The sequence below is a fragment of the Nerophis lumbriciformis genome, linkage group LG06 (assembly GCF_033978685.3).
Source record: "Nerophis lumbriciformis linkage group LG06, RoL_Nlum_v2.1, whole genome shotgun sequence".
Taxonomy (NCBI): domain Eukaryota; kingdom Metazoa; phylum Chordata; class Actinopteri; order Syngnathiformes; family Syngnathidae; genus Nerophis; species Nerophis lumbriciformis.
Window position 1 is genome coordinate 35,586,163 of NC_084553.2, and position 25,723 is coordinate 35,611,885.

A 25,723-nucleotide genomic window follows, 5' to 3' on the forward strand; every position below is an offset into this window, starting at 1 on the left:
CAATGGAATATTAAACTTCAAACCCTTGATGCGTTGAATGAGTTTAAAGCTTCTGTGAAAGGACTGCAGTCTACCTTGTCTGTATGCATATGTGTCATGTGAGCAAGTTTTATTTTTGTAAATGTGATGTTTTATGTGTTGTTTACTGTTTTTAATGTAACCTTGCTGCTGCCCTCTTGGCCAGGTCTCCCTTGGAAAAGAGATCTTTGATCTCAATGGGATTTTTACCTGGTTAAATAAAGGCTAAATAAAGTACATTTCAGACGTGCTAAATTGAGATGCAAAACAGCTCCCACAGAACAGTTTTTGTCTCAATAGATCACACTGTGTGTGCTAAATAATCATATTGCATTTTCTCCTCCCAGTATTGTGGGTGTTGTGATGATCAGCATATACATAAAGACAGTGGCGGGCCGTGTGTTTCTCACGTAGGCCTTCAGTGATGTCCGACTTAGTCCGACTTCACCTCTCAAAATCCCGTAATTTATGTCACCACATAGACACGGCTGGAGATACGATACAGAAAACACTTGCACGCTACTGGGCATTGAACCCCCTCAACAGTTTACAAAAGGGTCTATTTTCCGTCGCATTCAACATTCAATAAACCCCCCTCAGCAATTAAAACATATCTTAGGCGGTACTGTCAAAATTAAAAGAATTGTATAAAACAAATGAAACATGAAAAAATAAAGAAATAAAATATTTGAACTCAAAATTTGAAGCACCCATCCGACGGCGTATAAGCCAGTGGTACCGTCGTAGTCCTTTGATTCGTGTGAAAATGTATTTCCCTGGCGGGAGCGCACACCACTAGCTAAACCTGCATTGCTTGGCTTCGTCTGTCCACAGCGGATTACTAGGTGTAAGACAAACACTTTATCTTTGTGGTTTTTGTACCGGTGAGTTTTATGTGGCTTTCTATGGCTCATATGATGCTGGTGCCACTTCCTGTTTTCGCAACTTGTGATTGGATACTCACTTGGAACTCCCAAGTGAGTATCCAATCACAGTTAGACCAGCTATAAGGCCTTACTGACAACTACTCGTGATCTGATTGGCTATTGCAATTGTCTACCACCTATATGTGCTCGTTCACTTACAGTGTAAAGACGCCCGCATTGTTGATTCTGAAGGCAGATTTGGTACAGCATGGCAACATAAGCTAGCTGAATTCTGATTGGACAGAAACTCTAAACTAAAAACAACAGCATTGGAAGGAGTATAATATGACATGAAGAGAATATGAATAATTTTAGATATTTAAGGAAAGTAAATCAAAAATTACTTGTATCTTTAATTATGATCATGATTTCTGGTTATGTTAGGCCAGCAGAGAAGGCCTTGCTGGTCCTGACGGCACACCACTGCATAAAGACAAACGCGCTAAATCGATTGTGCCTCTCACTATAGCAGTGGTTCTTAACCTTGTTGGAGGTACCGAACCCCACCAGTTTCATATGCGCATTCACCGAACCCTTCTTTAGTGAAAAATAAAATGTTTTTTTTTTTCAAATTCAAGACAAAGTTATATGTTTTTGGTAACACTTTAGTATGGGGAACATATTCTAAGTAACAAAGACTTAATTTAGAGTTATTTGGTTAGGGTTAGGGTTAGAGGGTTAGGGCCAGGGTTAGAGGGTTAGGGTTATAATAAGGCCATTCTGAATAAGGTATTAATAAGTACTTAATAATGACTAGTTAAGAGACAATATGTTACTAATTTTCATGTTAATAAGCAACTAATTAATGGTGAATATGTTCCCCATACTAAAGTGTTACCATGTTTTTTTTACCGGTGCACAAAATGAACCGTGCATGAACATCACCTTGTTCAAACAACAAAATCAACACAGTGCATAAACTCACAACAAATGACACACCTGCAAATCAGTCTGACTTCTGCTGTTGCCGTATCCGTAATACGCCGATAGGGAGAAGTTTTTATTTACACGATGAGTCGGGTGTGTATTGACCTTCGCCGAACCCCTGAGGGTTCGATCGAACCCAGGTTAAGAACCACTGCACTATAGAGACGCAATCCTCTGTGCACAAGCTTAGTTGATCAGCTTTGCATGTGCTATCAAGTGTGCACATATACGCTAACCTTCAGTAGATCAGGCCCTGTATGGCTAACTCTGTTCCCATTACATCCATCAGTGGTATTTGAAAACATGCTGTTTTGGACTCATTCATAAATTGACAAGCAAGGAAACACATTTGTGATAAAATACAGTACCTTGGTCTGTCCTGGCCACACACTTAAGTACTTTGTTAAAATATAAACAGAGAACTGTACAGTATGTATGTGTTACTGTATACATCATGCTCGTGAGCTCATTATACGTATATGTGATCCTTTAGAAATCTCTCTAGACCCATTTTGGAAAAGTTTCCAGTTGCTAAAAATACCTGCCAAAGATATAATACAATGCAATATCTAAAATTGTGGTTGAAAACAGTTTTAAAAAATGTCTTCATTGTTGTCACATCCTTGCAAAAGTTTACAAGCTTTAATTAAACACAAAGGTAATTGCCCTTGCCAAGCAGCTTGCATCCCATTGGATGAGAGAGCAGCGCTACAAAAAGAGTTCCAAGGAGCCTCGTGATGTAATAGGTGACGAGAGTGCTGTGAAGCAAGACAACCCTCAGACACGAGACGCAGGAGAGCACTGACCTTCGTGTATTGGCAGGACTAATAAAAGGTACATTTCTCCACGTTGTGAGGACTCACCTTGAGGAATAATGGACAACTATTGGTCGACCTATATGTTTATTACTGTAGTTGTACTTTGTAGAGGTCTAGAACCTTAACTGTAGAACAACAATCGCAATAATAAACATACATTGGACAAGCGGTAGGAAATGGATGGATGGATATTGTCCAATGCCAATGAGAAGACATCTGATGGATGGATCTGCAGTCCTCATTTTTGACTGGCACTGCACCTCGTTTATGTGGCATCACTCCCCCGCTGCCGTCTGGGACGCAATCACGCAACCTAATTTCTATATTAGTCCTTATAACTCTTGTCACGCAGCCTACATGAGGGTCCTTGACGCTCACCTCTTGTTAATACACCTCCAAATTTGTGCCAACAGAAAACAATAGAAACTGTTGACGACTGCTCATGAGCATATTTAGTGAGGGAAGTTCATTGTAAAAAAAGGTGCAAACTAAAATACTTTGTAAAAAGTTATACTATATATGTCATACAGATATTCTAAAAGTTTCCAAAGTAACCGACTAGTTGCTAAGTCTCGCCTGTGCCTTTGCAAGACGTTCTGATGGAAGGCGGCCATATTTTTTAACCAACATTTTACAGTTTCAGTGCCTTTACTGTATGCACCAAATTCTGTGGTGATTCCACTAAAAACCTTAAAGCGACAGTCTGTGTTTTGTAGAGCTCATTGAGCTGTGGGAGAAATGTCTAATATGTATGCAATGAAAGTTACGCACAAACTGGCACATTTAACACACAGTTAACACACAAATGGTTGTGAGAAAGAAGGCGATTGCACTGCAAAGGCAAACAGTGGAGAGACAATCCTCCGTCGGTGTACTTTAAGTGTCAACATATTTGTGGGACGCTCGGGTAGCACGGCGGCAATAACTGGCATGTTTAATTTGCAAAAAAACGAGGAGGCAATAAGTAGGTAAAAAGATATCGAATAAGAAAACAAACCAAAACATTTATTAGATTTATCGTCTATTCAGCAATATCATTTTATAATTGTATAGCTGCTGAATGAGGGGTCTCATTGATTGTTTTTTTAGTAGTGTTTGTTTTTTCAAATAGGATAGTTTCGACTCCTATATAAAAAAAACGGTATTGTGACTGAAAGGAACCAAATGTACCATCACAACATCGGCACTTCCCAAAGCGCGCCTTCAGCGTGTTAAAAATAGGTTCTGTTGTCAATATTCAGTAATGCCCAGAACGGGGATGCATATTATATTTGTATTCTGCATTTTCAATAAACACTACACGTTGGAGCATATAATGCCATGAATGTGGAGGTAAATGAGTTTCTCCATGGTGACAGGCAGTTCACAGTCTAGGTCGGGGGTCTGCAACCCGCGGCTCTCGATCCGCATGCGGCTCTTTAGCGCCGCCCTAGTGGCTACCTGGAGCTTTTTCAAAAATGTATGAAAATGGAAAAGACAGTGGAAAAAATATAATTTTTGTTTTAATATTGTTTCTGTAAGAGAGCAAACATGACACAAACCTTCCTAATTGTTAGAAATCCAACTGTTTATATTAAACACTTCACTGATGAGAGGATTTGGCAAGCGCCGTTTTGTCCTATTAATTTCGGCGGTTCTTGAACACACCATAGTGTACAACTTTCTCCGACGCTGCCACAGTAAGACGTGTTTTATGCCACCCCTTGGTTGTCTCATTTTGTCTACCAAACGTTTTATGCTGTGTGTGAATGCACAACGGTGAGCTTTGTTGATGTTATTGACTTGTGTGGAGTGCTAATCAGGCATATTTGGTCACTGTATGACTGCAAGCTAATCAATGCTTACATGCTATTTAAGCTAGCTGTGTGTACAAATTGCATCATTATGCCTCGTTTGTAGGTATATTTGAGCTCATTAAATGTCCTTTACTTATGTCCTCTGTGTATTTAATTTATATTTGCATGTTTAATGATACATTATCTGTATGTAATATTGGCTGCATGTCTGATAGTTGTTTGTGTGCCACAGCAAACGTTACCCAGCTTGCCAAGTATTGTAATAAATCCATTAGAAGAAAACAGCCTGCCGTTTCCTTAAACTTGGACACACATCTATACCTTTGGCCATTCTAAGCCAGTAATTTCCAGGAGCTAGCTCACCCTCTGAGAAGCCTCCGTTTTACTAATGTTTTCCAATGTTACAAAAATTGGTACAAACCCCGTTTCCACATGAGTTGGGAAACTGTGTTAGATGTAAATATAAACGGAATACAATGATTTGCAAATCCTTTTCAACCCATATTCAATTGAATGCACTACAAAGACAAGATATTTGATGTTCAAACTCATAAACTTTATTTTTTTTTTGCAAATAATAATTAACTTAGAATTTCATGGCTGCAACACGTGCCCAAGTAGTTGGGAAAGGGCACGTTCACCACTGTGTTACATGGCCTTTCCTTTTAACAACACTCAGTAAACGTTTGGGAACTGAGGAGACACATTTTTTAAGCTTCTCAGGTGGAATTCTTTGCCATTCTTGCTTGATGTACAGCTTAAGTTGTTCAACAGTCCGTGGGTCTCCGTTGTGGTATTTTAGGCTTCATAATGCGCCACACATTTTCAATGGGAGACAGGTCTGGACTACAGGCAGGCCAGTCTAGTACCCGCACTCCTTTACTATGAAGCCATGTTGATGTAACACGTGGCTTGGCATTGTCTTGCTGAAATAAGCAGGGGCGTCCATGGTAACGTTGCTTGGATGGCAACATATGTTGCTCCAAAACCTGTATGTACCTTTCAGCATTAATGCGCCTTCACAGAAAAATGTTTATCAGTTTGAACATCAAATATGTTGTATTTGTAGCATATTCAACTAAAAACGGGTTGAAAATGATTTGCAAATCATTGTATTCCGTTTATATTTACATGTAACACAATTTCCCAACTCATATGGAAACGGGGTTTGTAGAATAAATATTACATTTCAACATTTCCATCAACAAAGATGTGCGTCAGTCTGCGAAACATAGTCATTTTGATAGTTAATAGCTAATATAAACACTTACACCATGTGTTGCCTTCATTATAAGACTTACATAAGGCTTTTAATTTTTTGCAGCTCCAGTAGAATTTTTTTTTTTTTGTATTTTTGGTCCAACATGGCTCTTTCAACATTTTGGGTTGCCGACCCCTGGTCTCGGTGCATGTTTTGGCAAATGTTAACCCTTTTGTATAAGGTAAGTAGTAGAAGAGTTAGCTTACACAATTTTTACCCTACTCTACTTTACTGCATGGTAAAGCAACATGTTTGGGATTCGATTTGAATAGGCATGCAAGTGTACCAAAGTGCATATGAAAGTGTCCTTCATTTCAACACATTTCAATAGTTAAATGAGCAGATTTCACCTGTGCTTGGGCTGAACTATCATTTAAAGCTTTCCGCAGGCCTTGACTAAGACCCCTGCGTAGATTCTGCCTCTGGATGCTGTCCAGCCTGTTCCTTCTCACGTAGATGGATACAACTGGAAGATACAGAGTGCTCAATATAGAACAGAGAAAATAACACTGACACATCCTCATGGTTCATATTTACCTGTTCTCACCCACATTCTCTCAGTGATGTTGCACTGCTGAGGTGGAGCCTCAGTTGTGGTGGTAAAAGGGGAAATAAAGACCGTCGTGGTCCCTCTCGGAGGGCTCGTTCTAAGGACGGGTGGTGGGAAAAGACGCCTGCTAGTTGGAGCCCTCATGGTTGCGGTGGTGGCTGTTTTCCTGGTGGTCACGGTGGTCGACTGTGAAGGCGTTGAACTATGGGGTTTACTCGTAGTGGTGCTTGAAGTCACGGTGGTGGTGGTGGTGGTGGTGAGCTTCAGGGAAGCTGTTGTGGTGTCCTGCTGAGCAGTCAGTGGCGATACCTGAGATGTCCTCTCAGTGGGCCCAGGAAGAGGAATCATTGCGACCGATTGGGAAAGGTTGAGTCTGGACTCTTTGTGGACAGCAGGCTCAGACACTCCGGATGTTGCAGCTGTTAACTTAACCGTCTCTGCTGCTGTAAGAAAACAAACATTATTGTCACTTCCTGCGATGTATCAGGCATTCAAGGTGTGCTGTGGAAAAGGCAAGGCTTCTTTGAGGTGACAGCTTTGACGATTTATATAGGGTGCAAAGGGAATTCAAACTGTTCACAATGGATGAAAAGAACCGGAAGTGGATCAGTCAATTACAACATATGCACGTGCACAGTTGTCCATTTCCTAATTTTGGGTGCGCCATCTGCTTCTGTGAGTTCCGATTAGCACTTGGCCAATAAAAGCCGGAACTTCTTGTCATTCAAAGGCATTTCTCTTTTTAAAAAATGGGTACTGCCCCACTTTATATGTGCTGCCAGGACTTTTGTGTGCCAAAGCTGAAAATAGCTCCTAATATCTCTCTGCACAAAGTATGCTGCCCATCAGCGACCGGAGTTTCCACTACTAGTGCACATGCTGCTTTTTGAGATTGACTCACAAACTACCAAGCAAACATTACGGTCTGGTTCAGTTTGGTTCTATTGTAAAGGGTTCAAAAATATCCCAACTAAACTGTTAGACTTTCCACTCCACTTGTTTTTTGGGTGCAAATTGCAGGGGTGCACTTCGGTACGCTTGTTGATGGTGTAAACACACTGATACACCCTTTTTGTTGCCATCCTTCCTTCATCCTCTTCCTCTTCCTTTTTGTTGCAATGGAATTTATTTAATGGAAAGAAACCATGTTATATTAGTCCTGTCAAACGATTACTTTTTTCCAATCAGATTGCTGTAGATTGATTATGATTCATTACGATTAAATATAATTTTTAATCTTTATTATTTGTGTTTCATTTTGCATGAGCAAAGAGACTCAAGAAAGAACGGAATGTATATGTATTTACATTTGTGTTTATTAACTTAACTATAATGTTCATATTAATTTTAAAAAAAAAAGTGTTTCTCTAAACAAACTATCTATCCACGTTAAAGTGGACCTGTTACTATTTTGTGTTACTAATGTGCTATGTTAAAGGGAAAGGCTATTTTTGGGGGTGAATTTTGGCCATCATCCACAATCCTAATGTGAGACAAGAACACCCGTATTTCCCTTTTCAGTACATTCTAAATAATAGCCGCTTACTGACCATCTCTTCAGGATGCCCCATTTTGTGGGCGATCTTATTTACATGCCTCCACTTCGACTGTGTCTTCTCCCAGTCAACCAAGTTGTAGTTTTTAGCGCTTCCATATGGAGTTTACTGACAGATGTAAGTTAGAACATTACGCTACTTTATATTTGAAATGGCAACAGCTGAGGATACATGTGGGTAATCTTCTCAGTGGCCTTGTGGTTAGAGTGTCCGCCCTGAGACTGGAAGGTTGTGAGTTAAAACCCCGGCCGGGTCATACCAAAGACTGTAAAAATGGGACCCATTGCCTCCCTGCTTGGCACTCAGCATCAAGGGTTGGAGTTGGGAGTTAAATGACCAAATGATTCCTGAGCGCGGCCACCGCTGCTGCTCACAGCTCCCCTCACCTCCCAGGGGGTGAACATGGGGATGGGTCAAATGCAGAGGATAATTTCACCACACCTAGTGTGTGTGTGACTATCGTTGGGACTTTAACTTTAACTTAATAATGTACGAGGTAGTCTGCCCCACAACAAAAGGATAGCAAAAAAGCAGAAGCTTAGTCACTACGGCGTCGGACTACAATGGCAGACTTTAAACCTTTATCATATATGGAGTTATCTGCTGATGTCACCAATGGAAAAAACATTACATATTGGGCAAATTCCAAACAGCCCCTCTGGAGGAAGTATGAAGGATGGCAAGATTGTTTTATGAATATCTCCGTCATGCCTCTATGGCTTGATTTCAAATTTTAGGGACTTATGCAGATCCCAAATACACAAAAGTATGTACCAACAAGCAAGAATAGTCTGTTTTGCATAATAGATCCCCTCTAAGCTGGAAGTGCTTCTGTGAAAAGAAACACAGAATTTACTGTAAGCACCGTGCATGTTTTTATATAGGTCACATTGCAATCTTATAGAAGAGATGGTTATTTGAGGAATAAGACAGGTAGTTTTGTTATTATGTCTCATATTCTCTACTGCACGTTTATGACTTTATTACTCAGCCAGTGGAATTATTCTGAAGCCTTGGTGGACTCAGCCTCAGCTTTGTGACGCAGCTAAGCCTGAGATAACATACTCTTTGAGCAGCGACCCTACCGTCTCTCCTAGTCTGTCATTTAAAGTGATGGCAAAGTCAACCGTGACCCCCTGCCACCGGTAAATCGCCAGGGTTAGATGTCCTCTGAGGACACAAGAGGCAGCTGCTGCCTGCACACACTGGTTTTTAGTGTTGGTCAGGGAAACATGTGATACTTATCTTTGTTAGCAGCTGAACTTCTCCTGTGCCCTTGATGTTAAAACTTGATAGGAAAGAGTTGGATTTTGTGTAGCTGTCACTTGACTTGTGCATTAGTTTCAAGATTACTGCTACATCATAGCGTATTACAAGAATGCCATATGTTGACTCATTACTTGGGCTTTATCCAATGATGAATCAATTAGGTGTGCTTTCACTTTATTGCTCTTTTTACAGCAGGTGAAGATAATGGCAGTGAGACAGCTGTGATTTGTATTGTCTTAAAGAAGGCTGGTGCTTGGACATTCATTGCAGTTAGGGATGTAAGGATATGAAAATGTCATATCATAGTAGTAGTGACATGGTTATTATTATTACGGTATTAGTAAATGTGCTCAAAAAGTACTAATACACAAATGGCAATATATTAACCAAGCTTTATTGAAAATAACACAGACTGTAGGTTCAATGCACACAATTGAATGACTTAGTTGCTCAGACAGCAATGTGCTTATCAAGTCTAGATCGAGCTATGTTGTTTCGTATGGTATGATCCATTTACATCGGAAGTTCGAAGTTGGAGCTGGGAATGACGTCACAGTCGAGCTATAACCGTTCTAGTAGCGAGGTCGGAAATCAATATGGCCCCATCCAAGAAAGATATTAATGTCTTTGCCTTATCTGAACTCCTGAACAAATGTGCACTCCTTCTGCAACCTTCTAAGACAGTGGATGAAGAGGAAGCACAAAGATGCCATTTCTTGTTATGTAGTCCACGTATACCAAAAGGTAATTTACACTACAGTAACATTACCAAATATAAAAGTCAAACAATACATTGTGTAGGGCATATTTAGTCTGACAAACATTAGTCACAAATGCTAGTAACAGATGCCACAGAAAATTATGTTGTATACACTCGAAATAGTCATCTTTGAAAGCCAATTCGGAATTGGCAAGGACTGTCCAACTTTCTGAGCAAGAAATTTGATCTCGGGGGGCGTCCAAGTTGAAATTTCCGAACTCAGAAATTCCGACATCCCAGTACAAATATTAAGCCTGGAATACACTTTCGTATCATGTAGTTAGCGTAAGCAACGCCGTCTTGCTCCTTCCTTTACCGACTCTCTCACAGACCATTGTCGCTTCAGACGCCATCGTTTATTACAAGTTTAAAACCCCTAGGGAAGCTCTCTATTTCAGAAAGATAGTTAACAACAGTTGTGGTTGCTCACACAGGAAATTACTGCACCGTAGGGTTTTGAAAGAGAATAGGGAGTTACACGCTAGCCCCCGCGGAAGAGCTATAAGCGAACCAAGACTACCGCCAGAAGGGACGCAAGCTACATGACGCAAAAGATTATTCTAACCTTAACGCACCTTTTAATGGGGAAAATAAATGTATTTTGAATTCATGTTAGCATTTAAGCTAGCAAGCACTAGCTTGCTTCCCCACTAAATAAGCAGTGTCACCGGTCCGTGATTTTATCAGTGCGGTGATCAATCACAATTTTAGGATAATTTTTATTCATAACGGAAACACTAACCGTCAAAAGTTTTACCACCGTTTATTATACCGTTTATCGTTACATCCTTAAAAAACGTTGAAAACTTGTTGAATTAGGTCCTGACATTGAGCAACTCAAACATAACGTTGAAACAGCATGCTTTTTGAGGGAGGAAGTCAACTGGAAGAGCTCCGCTCCTGACACTACAGTTTTGACCAAAAAACTAATTTCCGATGACTGATTGTGATCACAGCAACAAGACAGCTTGCTAAGATATTCGACTTCAACTCTGCCCAACGGGAGGCACAGATTCGCTAAAATAAGCGAACCGAAAGTGCCGAAAAGCCGGGGCCTAACTAGCTAAATGCTAGCTCAAAGCTGTTGCCTAGCAACCCAAAGCTAAACCACAAAAAACGAAGGAGTTGGATATATTTTAAAAGCTTCTGACCCCACAAGTGATCTACAAGAAAGGCTGACACAGCACTGGCCGGTACAAAATACGTGAGAAAAAAACAAAAACAAAAACACCATAGAGCCGCAGTCTGCTGCAGAAGCTAACAACACCAACGGTTTCACTTCTACGCTGAGCAACCATGAGCACAACAAGATAACACTGATTTGAAGAACTTCAGGGAGGAGATGGCTGCATTGAGACAACATCCCAATGCCAGACAACAAGATGTCACCAATCTGGGGAATATCACTGCTTTGGAAAACTTCAAAGAGGAAATGGATCAGTTTACACGACAGTTTTTAATATTTGTTTACTTACTATGGTTTATTATTTATTTATTCACTGTTGTCTTACAGAGAACAAGAAAATGGGATAAAATTGTTATTGTTTGAAAAGGTGTAGGATTAAATAAACTCAGCTTCTTCTTACTTATATTCGGACGTGCTGTAATGAAACAACTGGAAATATGTGATGCATTACATTGTATCGTATGCATGTTCCAAATAAACTGAAACTGAACTGAACTGAACCGAATGTTTAATCAATGTCAGTGACGTGCAGTGAGGTTTGAGGTTGGGGACCCACAAGTCAGATTTACAAACATGACAGTATGATGCAATAGAATTGACTCAAAATCACAAAAACACACAGTATGATGCTAAAATAAAAAAATTCAACACACTTAGCACACAATTAACACAGCAACTGCAGAGCATACAGCTTTTTGACTTGGGGGCCGCATTGGGTTAAAACAATTTGGCCGTGGGCCGTGCTGTATAAATATGTATATATATATATATATATATATATATATATATATATATATATATATATATATATATATATATATATATATATTCCCGACGCACTAATTGACTGAAAGAGCGCGCACTTGAGATGCTGTCACGTTATTGATAGGAAAATGCATTTTTAGACAATATGATATGCCTGAGCGGGTAAGATACACCGAGAGTAACAAGTGGTGGAAAATGGATTAGAAAGGACAGATTTTAATGAATAATAATTGTAATATATATATATATATTTTTTTTTTTTTTTTTTTTTTTTTTAATTTTTTTTTTTTAACTTGGGACTTTCGCGGGCCGGATTTTGGGGACCCCTGCACTAGACTGTACATCTTACCTTTACTTGTAAATGAAGTCCATTCATATTTCCTTCTGGATGAAGATATCTATGACTTTGTTGTAGAAGTCCTCCTTTTTCTCTTTTTCTTTGAGTTTTAAAAGTCTCTCTTTCTCAATTGAGATAATTGCCACCAAATGCAAGCTCTTGTTTCCCCAAAAAGCGAGTGGTGTTTATCAGCTCTTTTAATATCTCACGATGTTCCTTTACATTGGCATTGTGGATGCTGATATTTAGTCTCATTTAGAGCCAGATCAATACGTCATATTCCAAACGTTTTTAAAAGAAATCTGACCTTGAATGTAGGCAGATGAGCTTTTTCGTGTTTTTCGAGGCTTTTTTGCAGGTTTTTCAGATCCATTCCATCCCATCCATTTTCTACCGCTTGTCCCTCTCGGGGTTGCGGGGGGTGCTGGAGCCTATCTCAGCTGCATTCGGGCGGAAGGTGGTGTACACCCTGGACAAGTCGCCACCTCAGTATATCCCATTTGGGGCCAAACACGGTCACTCGTTGAGAATAAAAGGCAAGGAAAACAATAAAGATGTGTTTTGTAGCACAGCCACAAAGCCATTCTTTTCCACTATACCGATCCTTTTGAAATGAACGCGTTATTTTCTGTCCTCGGACCACACACGTTTGAATCAAATCTGGCAGCTCTGGCGTTGCCCTCCCAGTATTAATGACTTCTTGCTTTGGTTGAAAGTCCAGTCTTGAAAAAGTCCTTATTTTACAAATCAAATCCTCCATTTTTAGGTCGAAAAAGCATCACAGTTTACAGGAAGCGTAGCAGTTGTTTGTTGTTTTCTTCTTCTACTTCTTAAGGGTTAACAGGTGTTGGCAGTTCATGAACTTTTGATATATCGCCCCTTACTGTGAGGCAGAGGTACTTGCTGCTTCATGGCCTGCCTTTTCCCGGTGGAAACAAGCACGCGCTCCCTCGCACGCACATGCTCAATACACTTTGTGTGTAGCCGTAGAGGCACTATCTGTGTTTGCCTCACCTCTTGTCTGCCACGTTATGTTCATCAGGAAACACGGAATTTCAGCGATTTTGACTATGAAAATTATCAAAATACACAAGAACTACACCAAAATCACATAAAAAGCATAGACCAAAATAAAAATATTAAAACTTATTTTATTTTATTACTTCGTTTTTTGAACATCTCATGGTTAAAGGCCTACTGAAATGAAATGTTTTTATTTAAACGGGGATAACAGATCCATTCTATGTGTCATACTTGATCATTTCGCGATATTGCCATATTTTTGCTGAAAGGATTTAGTATAGAACAACGACGATAAAGTTCGCAACTTTTGGTCGCTGATTAAAAAAAAGCCTTGCCTGTACCGGAAATAGCGTGACGTCACAAGTTGAAAGTCTCCTCACATTTCCCCATTGTTTACACCAGCAGCGAGAGCGATTGGGACCGAGAAAGTGACGATTACCCCATCAATTTGAGCCAGGATGAAAGATTCGTGGATGAGGAACGTGAGAGTGAAGTATTAGAGTGCAGTGCAGGACGCATCTTTTTTCGCTCTGACCGTAACTTAGGTACAAGGGCTCATTGGATTCCACACTCTCTCCTTTTTCTATTGTGGATCACGAATTAGTATTTTAAACCACCTTGGATACTATATCCTCTTGAAAATGAGAGTCGAGAACGCGAAATGGACATTCACAGTGACTTTTATCTCCACGACAATACATCGGCGAAGCACTTTAGCTACGGAGCTAACGTGATAGCATCGGGCTTAACTGCAGATAGAAACAAAAGAAATAAACCCCTTACTGGAAGGATAGACAGAAAATCAACAATACTATTAAACCATGGACCTGTAACCACACGGTTAATGCTTTCCAGCCTGGCGAAGCTTAACAATGCTGTTGCTAACGACGCCATTGAATCTAACTTAGCTACGGACCTCGACAGAGCTATGATAAAAACATTAGCTCTCCACCTACGCCAACCCACATCTGCTCATCAACACCAAAGCTCACCTGCGTTCCAGCGATCGACGGAGCGACGAAGGACTTCACCCGATCATCGTTGCGGTCGGCTGCTAGCGTCGGATAGCGCGTCTGCTATCCAAGTCAAAGTCCTCCTGGTTGTGTTGCTGTAGCCAGACGCTAATACACCGATCGCATCTACAGCTTTCTTCTTTGCAGTCTCCATTGTTCATTAAACAAATTGCAAAAGATTCACCAACACAGATGTCCAGAATACTGTGGAATTTTGCGTTGAAAACTGAGCTTTTTGTATTGGATACAATGGCGTCCCAATACTTCCGTTTCAACCATCAACGTCACGCGCATACGTCATCATACCTAGACGTTTTCAACCGGAAGTTTCGCAGGAAATTTAAAATTGCACTTTATAAGTTAACCTGGCCGTATTGGCATGTGTTGCAATGTTAAGATTTCATCATTGATATATAAACTATCAGACTGCGTGGTCGGTAGTAGTGGGTTTCAGTAGGCCTTTAAGCCTTTTACCCCCCTAGTGGCAAGGTGAGGAGGCACTGCCTCACTTGCCTTCCCTGACAGCACGTCACTGATCAATGTTGGGTTCTGACGTTGATTTGACCATTTAATTTTGGTAATTTCCCACGAACAACATGTATCCAACGTTAGACGTCAACGTTGTCTCAACTTACAAATGCAACGTTGTTTAAAGGTCAGTTTTTAAAAACATTTATGAATAATCAACATCGTGTCAACATCTTGTGCCTTCCGGGATCATTCTGAGAAACACAGAGCTCTTCCTCTCAAATGAGAAGATGATAGAGACAACAGACACATCACAGAGGAAGTTATTATTGAAAAAAATAACTTACATGAGCTCCCCTGTTGGGTCCTATTGCCCCCCAGAGAGGACGATGAAGATGCCGTTTCTGAGCCTTGGCTGGAACTGTGTGAAGGCCATTGGGTGGTGTTGTCACTGGAGAGAGGCGTGGAGGTTCGGTTGTGAGCAAGGCTCTCTGGGTGTTTGACAGTTCCCGCCATGACGGTTAAGACAGACGAAAAGGCAGGCTGGCCCGATAGACCTTCTCCCTCAGAAGCTGAGCCACCATCTGAATAAAGGACCGCTGAAGTAACACGCTGTGTTGATGACTGGTCAGCCGATGGATGAGCAGGAGCAGCCAGGTCGCTTGAGGGGGAGCCGGAGGCATCGTAGGTGTTTTTTCCTGTCAATGCAGCAAACATAACCACATTTAATGTCAAAAATCTTATTCATTCAATGAACAATTTCAGATAGAAAGCTGGGAAATTTGCACCTATTTCCAATGTTCTTACATCATCATGCATCTAACTATTTGATTGTGTGATTTAATGTCATTATGAATGAAAGGATGTCCAGATTCTCCAAATTTTGTGTGAAATGTTTGGCCCTTTCACATTGAAAGCCGGTCACTGGTCAGTGTCACGGTCACCAAATCTGCCGGCTTTGGACGTAGTATCAGATTCATAACAGAGATGTCTGTGTGAAATGCAGAGGTGAATAAATCCTGGCTTTAATGTTACTACCGTCTTGGAGGTGCACATTTTGCAGAATCTCTCTGGGCTAAATTGTGCTTTAAAGTTGCTATACCTGGTTGTAGAAGTTGGTACATTACAGTTTTATGAAGGCCTGCACTAAAGATGTCAAAAGTTGCTCTGAACTGAGGACGCAGAAATTGTGAGCAGCGTTCTGCTCACAAAAACATGGTTTAAAAAAATGGCATCAAGTCCAATATATCCTGGTTTAGGGATTGGTAGCAAATTTGGAACTTTTATAGTCACCACCTGAAATTCGTCGGGTATCAATTCACGTGAACTCAAAAGAAGCCACATCTTGATACCTCTGTGGCATGTGACCTCATGTCCAGTTGCAGACTGACCCGGCTCAAACACTTAGTTGGAAAACACTAAGCAGCACTCAAAGTGGACTCAGTTCGACTGCTTCAAGGTAATGTTGCAATTCTCCATGCCAACATAACAATTATGCCTGATAGAAAACACTTGATCTTAAGGTAAGGCTCAACTTTTCAAACTGCGCGAACTCAATGCTAATTGGATTTACCAAATAGATGCTACTGATTAGCATTAGCGATTTTACATGACGATTACAACACTGCCAAAATTGGTAATCAAAACCAAAACTAAAATGCACGCTACAATCAAACAGCACGTTTTTAATTTACAAAATACTTAAAGTATAAACACTTTGTATGGCACAACACAAGTCTAAATTTAGCCTAATGGAAAATACCACTCCCTGGCTAGGAAGCACACTGTCGTCCATACACTACTGCCATCTAACGTCTTGGAATTGCAAATGCATGCAAAGTCTACAATATAATACTTGCGTATGAGACTCAGAAGTGTAACAAAACAAGGAATAACAACTAGATAGCTGTTATCACTATCAGTTCACTGTTAAATGGGTACATTAAAAATGAAATTTTATTTTTAAACAAATTATTAACACATGAACACAAACAGAAGTACTAGGGCTGATCGATATGGCCTTTTATTAATATCTCGATATTTTTAGGCCATGTCACGATACACGATATATATCGCGATATTTTGCCTTAGATTTGAATGAACACTTGATGCATATAATCACAGCAGTATGATGATTCTATGTGTCTACCTTAAAACATTCTTGTTCATACTGCATTAATATATGCTCATTTTAAACTTTCATGCAGAGAGGGAAATCACAACTAAGTCAATTTACCAAAACTGTATTTATTAAACAGTTATTAAGCAGTGGCACAAACATTCATGTCATTTCCAAAACAGAAAGTGCAAGATTGTCAGAGACATTTTAAAACAAACTATTAGTGCACTTTTGTGCATGATGTCACTAAGATGACAAATCAAAACAACACTAAATTAAAATGCACTTTTTGTACAGAATGCCACTACAATAGTTTAAAACAAACAAAGTGCACTTTTGTGCATGATGTCACACAAGATATTTCAATAACTGTAAAATTAGCTGCATAATAGGAAATCAGATTGTGTACGTCCTTCGCTATGTGGTAGGTTCCGGTGGACGTTATCTCCTTATGTTGTGGACTATTTTTTTCATACGGTGTTGATGTGGAAATAGTTGCCTCAGCATTTTGTTGGTGTGGTACCGAACGGAGATGTGGACATGCGGAGTAAGCACTCTTCATTCTCTAGCGGGTGACTTTTCAAATGATGCTACATATTAGCAATAATGCTACTTTTTGTAGCAACGCTTTTGCCCCACACTTGACAAATTACGGTTGTCTGTTCGACATATTCCCACTTGAAGCCAAACCACCGCCACATGATGGACCTCGTGCTGTTTTTCTTGGGAATTCATTCTTCCTTCATTTGTTACCAGATTCGCACCTTCTTTCTCTCGTATTACCACTCGCACCACAGCTAACATGACCCATTCTGCTACCTCTCTGCTCCGCGAGCGCAAATGCGAATGTGACGTATGTAAGAAGGTGCGCTTGTTTGTGTCTCTGTGAGAAGGAGAGACTAGAAAGAGTGAGAAGAGCCTGTAGTGTAATGCCTGCAACTAAAAGCAACTGCGTGAGAACGTATACTCGAATATCACGATATAGTCATTTTCTATATCGCACAGAGACAAACCCGCGATATATCGAATAAATCAATATATCGCCCAGCCCTAAGAAGTACCAAAAATTGGTACCGTTGAATACCGTTCCTGATTCCCAGGTACCGGTAATTGGGACTATATTGATTTAAATGTGAAAGGTTCCCATCTGTATCTTTGATCAAAATACAACAATTGACTCATCTTAAGTTAGACCTGCTTAGGCTTGGTCAAGCACTAAAATACAATTGTGAGTCACATTACAGTAATTATCATGAAGCAGCATTAGATTGGCCAGTGTGGTATCGCATCTTTATCAATTCTGGCATTGTCTGCTTTTAATCCCGATAAACCTGCAACAGATACATCAAATGAAGTGTGAAGTTAATTATATTTATATAGCGCTTTTCTCTAGTGACTCAAAGCGCTTTACATTGTGAAACCCAATATCTAAGTTACATTTAAACCAGTGTGGTTAGGCACTGGGAGCAGGTGGGTAAAGTGTCTTGCCCAAGGACACAACAGCAGTGACTAGGATGGCGGAAGCGGGGATCGAACCTACAACCCTCAAGTTGCTGGCACGGCTGCTCTACCAACCGAGCTATACTGCTCATCAATGACTTTCATTCGGTTCCTCATCATGTTTAAGTGATCCAGAGAACACTCACATGTAACTCCTCCTTCACAGCAAAGACAATCCCCAATGTAAAGCCATGCAACGCTTTTGAAGCACAAATGAATAGATTAGACCATGGGTGGGCAAACTACGGCCCGCGGGCCACATCTGTCCCGTTGGTCTTTTTGATCCGGCCCGCCAAAAAATAAAACAGAATTGAGCAAATTGTGTAATAAAATATTTAATAAGGTATGGACAACTAAAGTCCAGTCAAAGGCTATATGTCTTTGCCAAGAAACCGTTGCGGTTTTGAAGGAATACAACGTAAGTCGTCATTTCTCCATCAAGCACGCTAATTATGCAAACAACCAGTCAATGCAAGAACATACCGCTAGTGCTCAGAAGTCAGAAGCTAATTTGCAGGCTCAGCAAAACATCTTTATCCGACGAACTACTATCCAAGGATCACTCACAAATGCAAGATATCTACTGGCATTCAAATTAGGCAAGACAAGTAAGCCTTTTTGCAAAGGAGAGTTTCTAATAAAGTGCATGGTGGACACAGCAGGTTTTTGTGCCCGGAGAGCAAGAGCAAATTTGCAAAAAATAGTTCATGACGCAAGACAGTGACTTGCCGCGTGGAGCTAACTGACGAAAACTTAGCTAGCAAGCTCAACAACAAAACAGAGTCATTTACATTATATTCCTTGGTACTGGATGAAGGTAATGACATTCGGGACACCGCTCAGCATTTGATTTTCATCAATTTTGAGATAACAGAGGAGTTTTTGTCCATGGAATCCCTAAAAGGAAAATGCGAGGAGAGGACTTATTCAACAGCATGGCAGAAGTCGCCATGAGGCACAAACTGCCTTGGAGTAAGCTAGCTAACGTTATTACTACAGATGGCTCGCCAAATCTCACAGGAATAAACATTGGGTTACTAAAAAGAATCCAGGAGAAGGTGACTAGAGGACAACCCCCAACACGAGGTACTAGTTTTATACTGCAAAATCCACCAGGAGGCATTGTGAAAATCTGTATTGCAGCTTGACTATGTAGTGAAGCCAGTTAAGAAGCTTGTTAACTTTATACGTTATACTTCACTATCGTCAGTTTATTTTATTTCTTGAAGAGACTGACGCCGACCACCAGGACTGGCTTTACCATTCAAATGTATGTCAACGTGTGTGGGAGCTAAAACAGGAGATGATCTCATTTTTGGAGCAACTTGAAAAAGCTGACAATTTCCCTGAGCTGAGTGACACCGATTTAGCTTTTACTGTGGACATACTGGCACACATGAAAGAGCTGAATGTGAAGCTATAAGGTTTGTACCGGTACATGAAATGTACACAAATGTCAGAGCTTTCAAAACCAAGCTGCTTGACTTTATGTTCAAAACAAATGTCAAGCAATCACATTATTTATTTTCATGTACATGATTTTATTCAGCAAAAAGGCTGTAAAATTCCATTCAGTTTTTTGAGGTGGTCAGTCATATTATTTTGTTTTACTTTTTATCAGTCATATTGTGAGTGTTTGTATTGTGTGTTTACCTTTTACTCTTTTCTACTGCATTTTAGGAATTTCTTCCACTAATGCTGAACAACCTACACATGTTTAAAAAGTTCCTTAAAAAAGGGAACCAGGCACACATACTGCAGAATGTGTGACACTTTTTTTTTATGGATAAAATATTGTTTAAAAAAACTCAAAGACAAACTCAGTGTCATGTTAAAAATCTGATAAAAAAAGAACCGGAAATATTTTCACACATTCTTCAGTCAGTCGCTCCTCTGTTACACGGAAATATCCTGCAGTTATCATGCCATATATACAGTATGATTGGTGTGTGTGTGTGTGTGTGTGTGTGTGTGTGTGTGTGTGTGTGTGTGTGTGTGTGTGTGTGTGTGTGTGTGTGTGTATGTATATATATATATATATATATATATATATATATATATATACATATATATTGGGGAGCACGGTGAAACTGGGGTTAGTGCATGTGCCTCACAATACAAAGGTCCTGGGTTTGATCCCCGGGCCCGGGGTCTTTCTGTGTGGAGTTTGCATATTTATCCCCGTGATTGCGTGGGTTCCCTCCAGGCATTGGCGTTGCTAGGCCTATTTTAGGGGGCCTCAAGCCCCCCTAAAATATTCTTAAGCCCCCCTAAATAATTTGGTGTTAAAAAAAAATATTTTTTTTTTTTTTTTTTTACAAATACATGCCGACATATTCATTATAAAGTGGCCCGAATATGAGTTTAAATAAATAATAATATAACCTGTCATTTTCACTCAGTTTCCCCTCACTTCATAGCGTAAGGTAGAGAGCCCTTTTATGCGTCGGTATCCAATCCATTCCACTTGTACATATAGAAAATGCCGACATCACTCAAAATCCAGTCCGCATTTTCTCTGCGACCTTGCTTGCGGTCCTTGACTTGTTCATATAGAAAATGCCCACATCACTCAAAATCCAGTCCGCATTTTCTCTGCGACCTTGCTTGCGTTCCTGCAGGTGTACGAAGCACATTAGCACACAGCACTGCAGAACAAGAACGTGAATGAATGCAAAATGGACATAAGAAACTTTTTCAAGAAAGTAAGTATTCATCACTGCTTGTAGTAAAATGTATTAGCTCCACTTTACACCAGGTCTGTGTTTGACAAAAAGTTACATTCCCACTCTAAAACAATGCTGCTACTTAGTTAGCTAGTTAGCCTGAAATGCATCATGAAGGTCCTGGTTATTTATAAAGTTAAATGTGCACTCTTTTTTACCATTTGCTATCTTTGGGGTTACTTCCTTCTGGAGCATCAGCTGTGTTTCTCACTTTACACATGGAGGAGAACAGGAGCTGAGCTCATTCACGTATGACTATCATCAGTAGATAATAATAATAATCACTTCACAACCCCTATTGACCTGTAGGAGTCAGGGCAGAGGAGCACATAAAGTGAGAGGGGAGAGGCCTCTACTGGAAAGGTGAGTAGGAGAATAATGATACATATAAATAGATATTAAAACAATTTTTTTTTAAATGGCTTATCGATAAGCCATCTGTTTTATTTATTTCTGGGTGGATCATGTTGACTATTGGTCCTCCTAATTGTCAATCATTCTGGTGATGTTACGTAAGGACATATATATACATATATATATATATATATATATATATATATATATATATATATATATATATATATATATAATTTATTTATATAATAGATTGTATTTGTAATCTACTTTACAAATCTCAAAGTGCTACAGAATTACAACCATTGGCGTTGTTAGGCCTATTTTGGCGTTGTAATAAATAAAATAAAATAAAATGGCTTATCGAAAAGCCATTTGTTTTATTTGATATATATATATATATATATATATATCAGTCATACTGTGTATGTTTTATTTGATGTATATATATATATATATATATATATATATATATATATATATATATATATATATATATATATATATATATACAGGTAAAAGCCAGTAAATTAGAATATTTTGAAAAACTTGATTTATTTCAGTAATTGCATTCAAAAGGTGTAACTTGTACATTATATTTATTCATTGCACACAGACTGATGCATTCAAATGTTTATTTCATTTAATTTTGATGATTTGAAGTGGCAACAAATGAAAATCCAAAATTCCGTGGGTCACAAAATTAGAATATTACTTAAGGCTAATACAAAAAAGGGATTTTTAGAAATGTTGGCCAACTGAAAAGTATGAAAATGAAAAATATGAGCATGTACAATACTCAATACTTGGTTGGAGCTCCTTTTGCCTCAATTACTGCGTTAATGCGGCGTGGCATGGAGTCGATGAGTTTCTGGCACTGCTCAGGTGTTATGAGAGCCCAGGTTGCTCTGATAGTGGCCTTCAACTCTTCTGCGTTTTTGGGTCTGGCATTCTGCATCTTCCTTTTCACAATACCCCACAGATTTTCTATGGGGTTAAGGTCAGGGGAGTTGGCGGGCCAATTTAGAACAGAAATACCGTGGTCTGTAAACCAGGCACGGGTAGATTTTGCGCTGTGTGCAGGCGCCAAGTCCTGTTGGAACTTGAAATCTCCATCTCCATAGAGCAGGTCAGCAGCAGGAAGCATGAAGTGCTCTAAAACTTGCTGGTAGACCGCTGCGTTGACCCTGGATCTCAGGAAACAGAGTGGACCGACACCAGCAGATGACATGGCACCCCAAACCATCACCCAACCATGCAAATTTTGCATTTCCTTTGGAAATCGAGGTCCCAGAGTCTGGAGGAAGACAGGAGAGGCACAGGATCCACGTTGCCCGAAGTCTAGTGTAAAGTTTCCACCATCAGTGATGGTTTGGGGTGCCATGTCATCTGCTGGTGTCGGTCCACTCTGTTTCCTGAGATCCAGGGTCAACGCAGCCGTCTACCAGCAAGTTTTAGAGCACTTCATGCTTCCTGCTGCTGACCTGCTCTATGGAGATGGAGATTTCAAGTTCCAACAGGACTTGGCGCCTGCACACAGCGCAAAATCTACCCGTGCCTGGTTTACGGACCATGATATTTCTGTTCTAAATTGGCCCGCCAACTCCCCTGACCTTAGCCCCATAGAAAATCTGTGGGGTATTGTGAAAAGGAAGATGCAGAATGCCAGACCCAAAAACGCAGAAGAGTTGAAGGCCACTATCAGAGCAACCTGGGCTCTCATAACACCTGAGCAGTGCCAGAAACTCATCGACTCCATGCCACGCCGCATTAAAGCAGTAATTGAGGCAAAAGGAGCTCCAACCAAGTATTGAGTATTGTACATGCTCATATTTTTCATTTTCATACTTTTCAGTTGGCCAACATTTCTAAAAATCCCTTTTTTGTATTAGCCTTAAGTAATATTCTAATTTTGTGACACACGGAATTTTGGATTTTCATTTGTTGCCACTTCAAATCATCAAAATTAAATGAAATAAACATTTGAATGCATCAGTCTGTGTGCAATGAATAAATATAATGTACAAGTTACACCTTTTGAATGCAATTACTGAAATAAATCAAGTTTTTCAAAATATTCTAATTTACTGGCTTTTACCTGTATATATATTTATATATATATATATATATATATATATATATATATATATATATATATATATATATATATATGTCCTTACATAACATCACCAGAATGATTGACAATTAGGAGGACCAATAGTCAACATGATCTACAACATCCTCTATCCATCCATCCATTTTCTACCGCTTATTCCCTTTGGGGTCGCGGGGGGAGGTGGAGCCTATCTCGTATACCTTTAAGTCTTTCTTATATATGTATATACAGTATATATATATATATATATGTATATATATATATATATATATATATATATATATATACTGTATATATATACTGTATATATATATAATTATATATATATATGTATGAAAGACTTAATATGTATTTATATATATATATATATAAGAAAAACCCAGACACCATCTTTGTAGTAATTTTTCTCCTGCGTGGACTTCCGTCTTCCTTTACAATGAGTGAAGCTGCACGAAACCTTGTGTCTGCAATTGTAAATAATTTAGTTTTTAAGTTTTGTGTTTCTTGTAGAATCCATATAAAGTAACATACATTAGCCTATTTTTAAAATAATGAAAAAAACATCATTAAATATATTTGTTTTATTGTATTGTTACATTAATAGCTGTTGTATTGTTATAGGATGGCTTGTTAAACATTTCATAGGATTTTCAGAGGGAGGAAAAACCAAGACATTTAATATAAAATGTAAAATGAATAAATACATAAAAAGAAAAAAAATGGTTAAAAGCCATCGTCCCGGAGAGCATTTAATTTCGTCCCGTGCATTTTTTTTACCGTCCCCGGGACGACGGGACTACATTAATCTCAAGCCCTGGAAGTTACATTTTATTGTTTGCATTATTTGTTTCAGCATTGAAATTTGAAGATGGTCCCTCAGCTCTTTGACAGCTTTGGCTCTTTTTCAGATCAGCAGACGGACTCTAAGTCTTTCTTATTTACAGTATATAAACCTTTCTCATTTCTATTCAGACTTCCATATATATTTAATTTCCTTAACGGCTTGCCATAATATATATATATATATATATATATATATATATATATATATATATATATATATATATATATATATATATATATATATATATATATATAAATATATTATATATAAGCCAAATTATCCCGATTCAGATATTACTTTAATTCAAGTAATTAAGTAATATTTCCAGGGCTTGAATTTACAACCATTTTAGTCACATATGTGCCCAAAATGTAATCCGTGCAACTTCAAAATATTTGGGAACAAACAATTATTGTATTGTGAGCGAAAGTGGTGGCATTAGCCTCTATGTTGTGAATTAATAACATAGAGGCTAATGCCATGACTTTCATTGTGTTTCAGTGTATCTTGAAGGATCATGCAAGTAATTGTTTCTTGTTGATGCTGTAAACAAAATGTCACTGTGCAAACTCATGTTTTTTGTTGTTCTGAACACAGATTGAAAATAAACCGACTGAAATTATAATAATAACAATTAGTAATTTATAAGTCTTTGTTAGCCGTTTGTGAGGTTTTGTGCTTGTGCGCTACGTTCGCTCACATCCTGTGCATCTCCTGGGGGCTAAGCCCCCCTGTTCTTAAAAGCTAGTGACGCCCCTGCCTCCAGGTACTCCGGCTTCCTCCCACCTCCAAAGACATGTACCTTGGGATAGGTTGATTGGCAACACTAAATTGGCCCTAGTGTGTGAATGTGAGTGTGAATGCTGTCTGTCTATCTGTGTTGGCCCTGTGATGAGGTGGTGACTTGTCCAGGGTACATCCCGTCTTCCGCCCGAATGCAGCCGAGACAGGCTCCAGCACCCCCCGCAACCCTGATAGGGACAAGCGGTAGAGTGTGTGTGTGCGTGTGTGTGTATATATACACACATTAAAACACACCTTCCCCCAGATATACAGTATTCTTACCGCCCCTGAGTCAAAATAATTGCCCAGCATTAGACGGCTAATATGCGAACATCACTAAAAGCTGCAGATCATCCCATGAGACGTGCTGTAATGCCGTTTGTGAACATCCATAGCCCCTTCATGCCGGATAATACCACTTATTGTGATTATCACTATAATACACTCTGTATCGGTTATTTGAAGCTGATTATGTAAAGAATACTGTAAAACAAATGGATTAGTGTGAACCCAGCAGGTAGCAAAGAAGGTGTGACCTGCTTCAATGTCACCGTAAGGTCCAAAAAAATCATCCAATTGGGAAGAAAACGTTCCAACATTCCCTCGCT

The 25,723-nt window shown here is 39.4% G+C and overlaps 1 protein-coding gene across 4 annotated transcripts in view; it reads right to left on the reverse strand.

Moving 5' to 3' along the window:
• The window catches only part of kiaa1549lb (KIAA1549-like b), a 211,496-nt gene that overhangs the window by 87,703 nt on the left and 98,070 nt on the right, over nt 1-25,723 (reverse strand). For 3 of the 4 annotated variants that reach the window (XM_061964214.2, XM_061964213.2, XM_061964211.2), the window contains exons 2-4: nt 15,021-15,371; nt 6,284-6,739; nt 6,097-6,212 (exon numbers count right to left, since the gene is read on the reverse strand). In XM_061964214.2, the coding sequence (XP_061820198.2) occupies nt 6,097-6,212; nt 6,284-6,739; nt 15,021-15,371 (923 nt within the window). The remainder of the gene's footprint in view (nt 1-6,096; nt 6,213-6,283; nt 6,740-15,020; nt 15,372-25,723) is intronic. The other variant, XM_061964212.2, reaches the window with a different exon arrangement.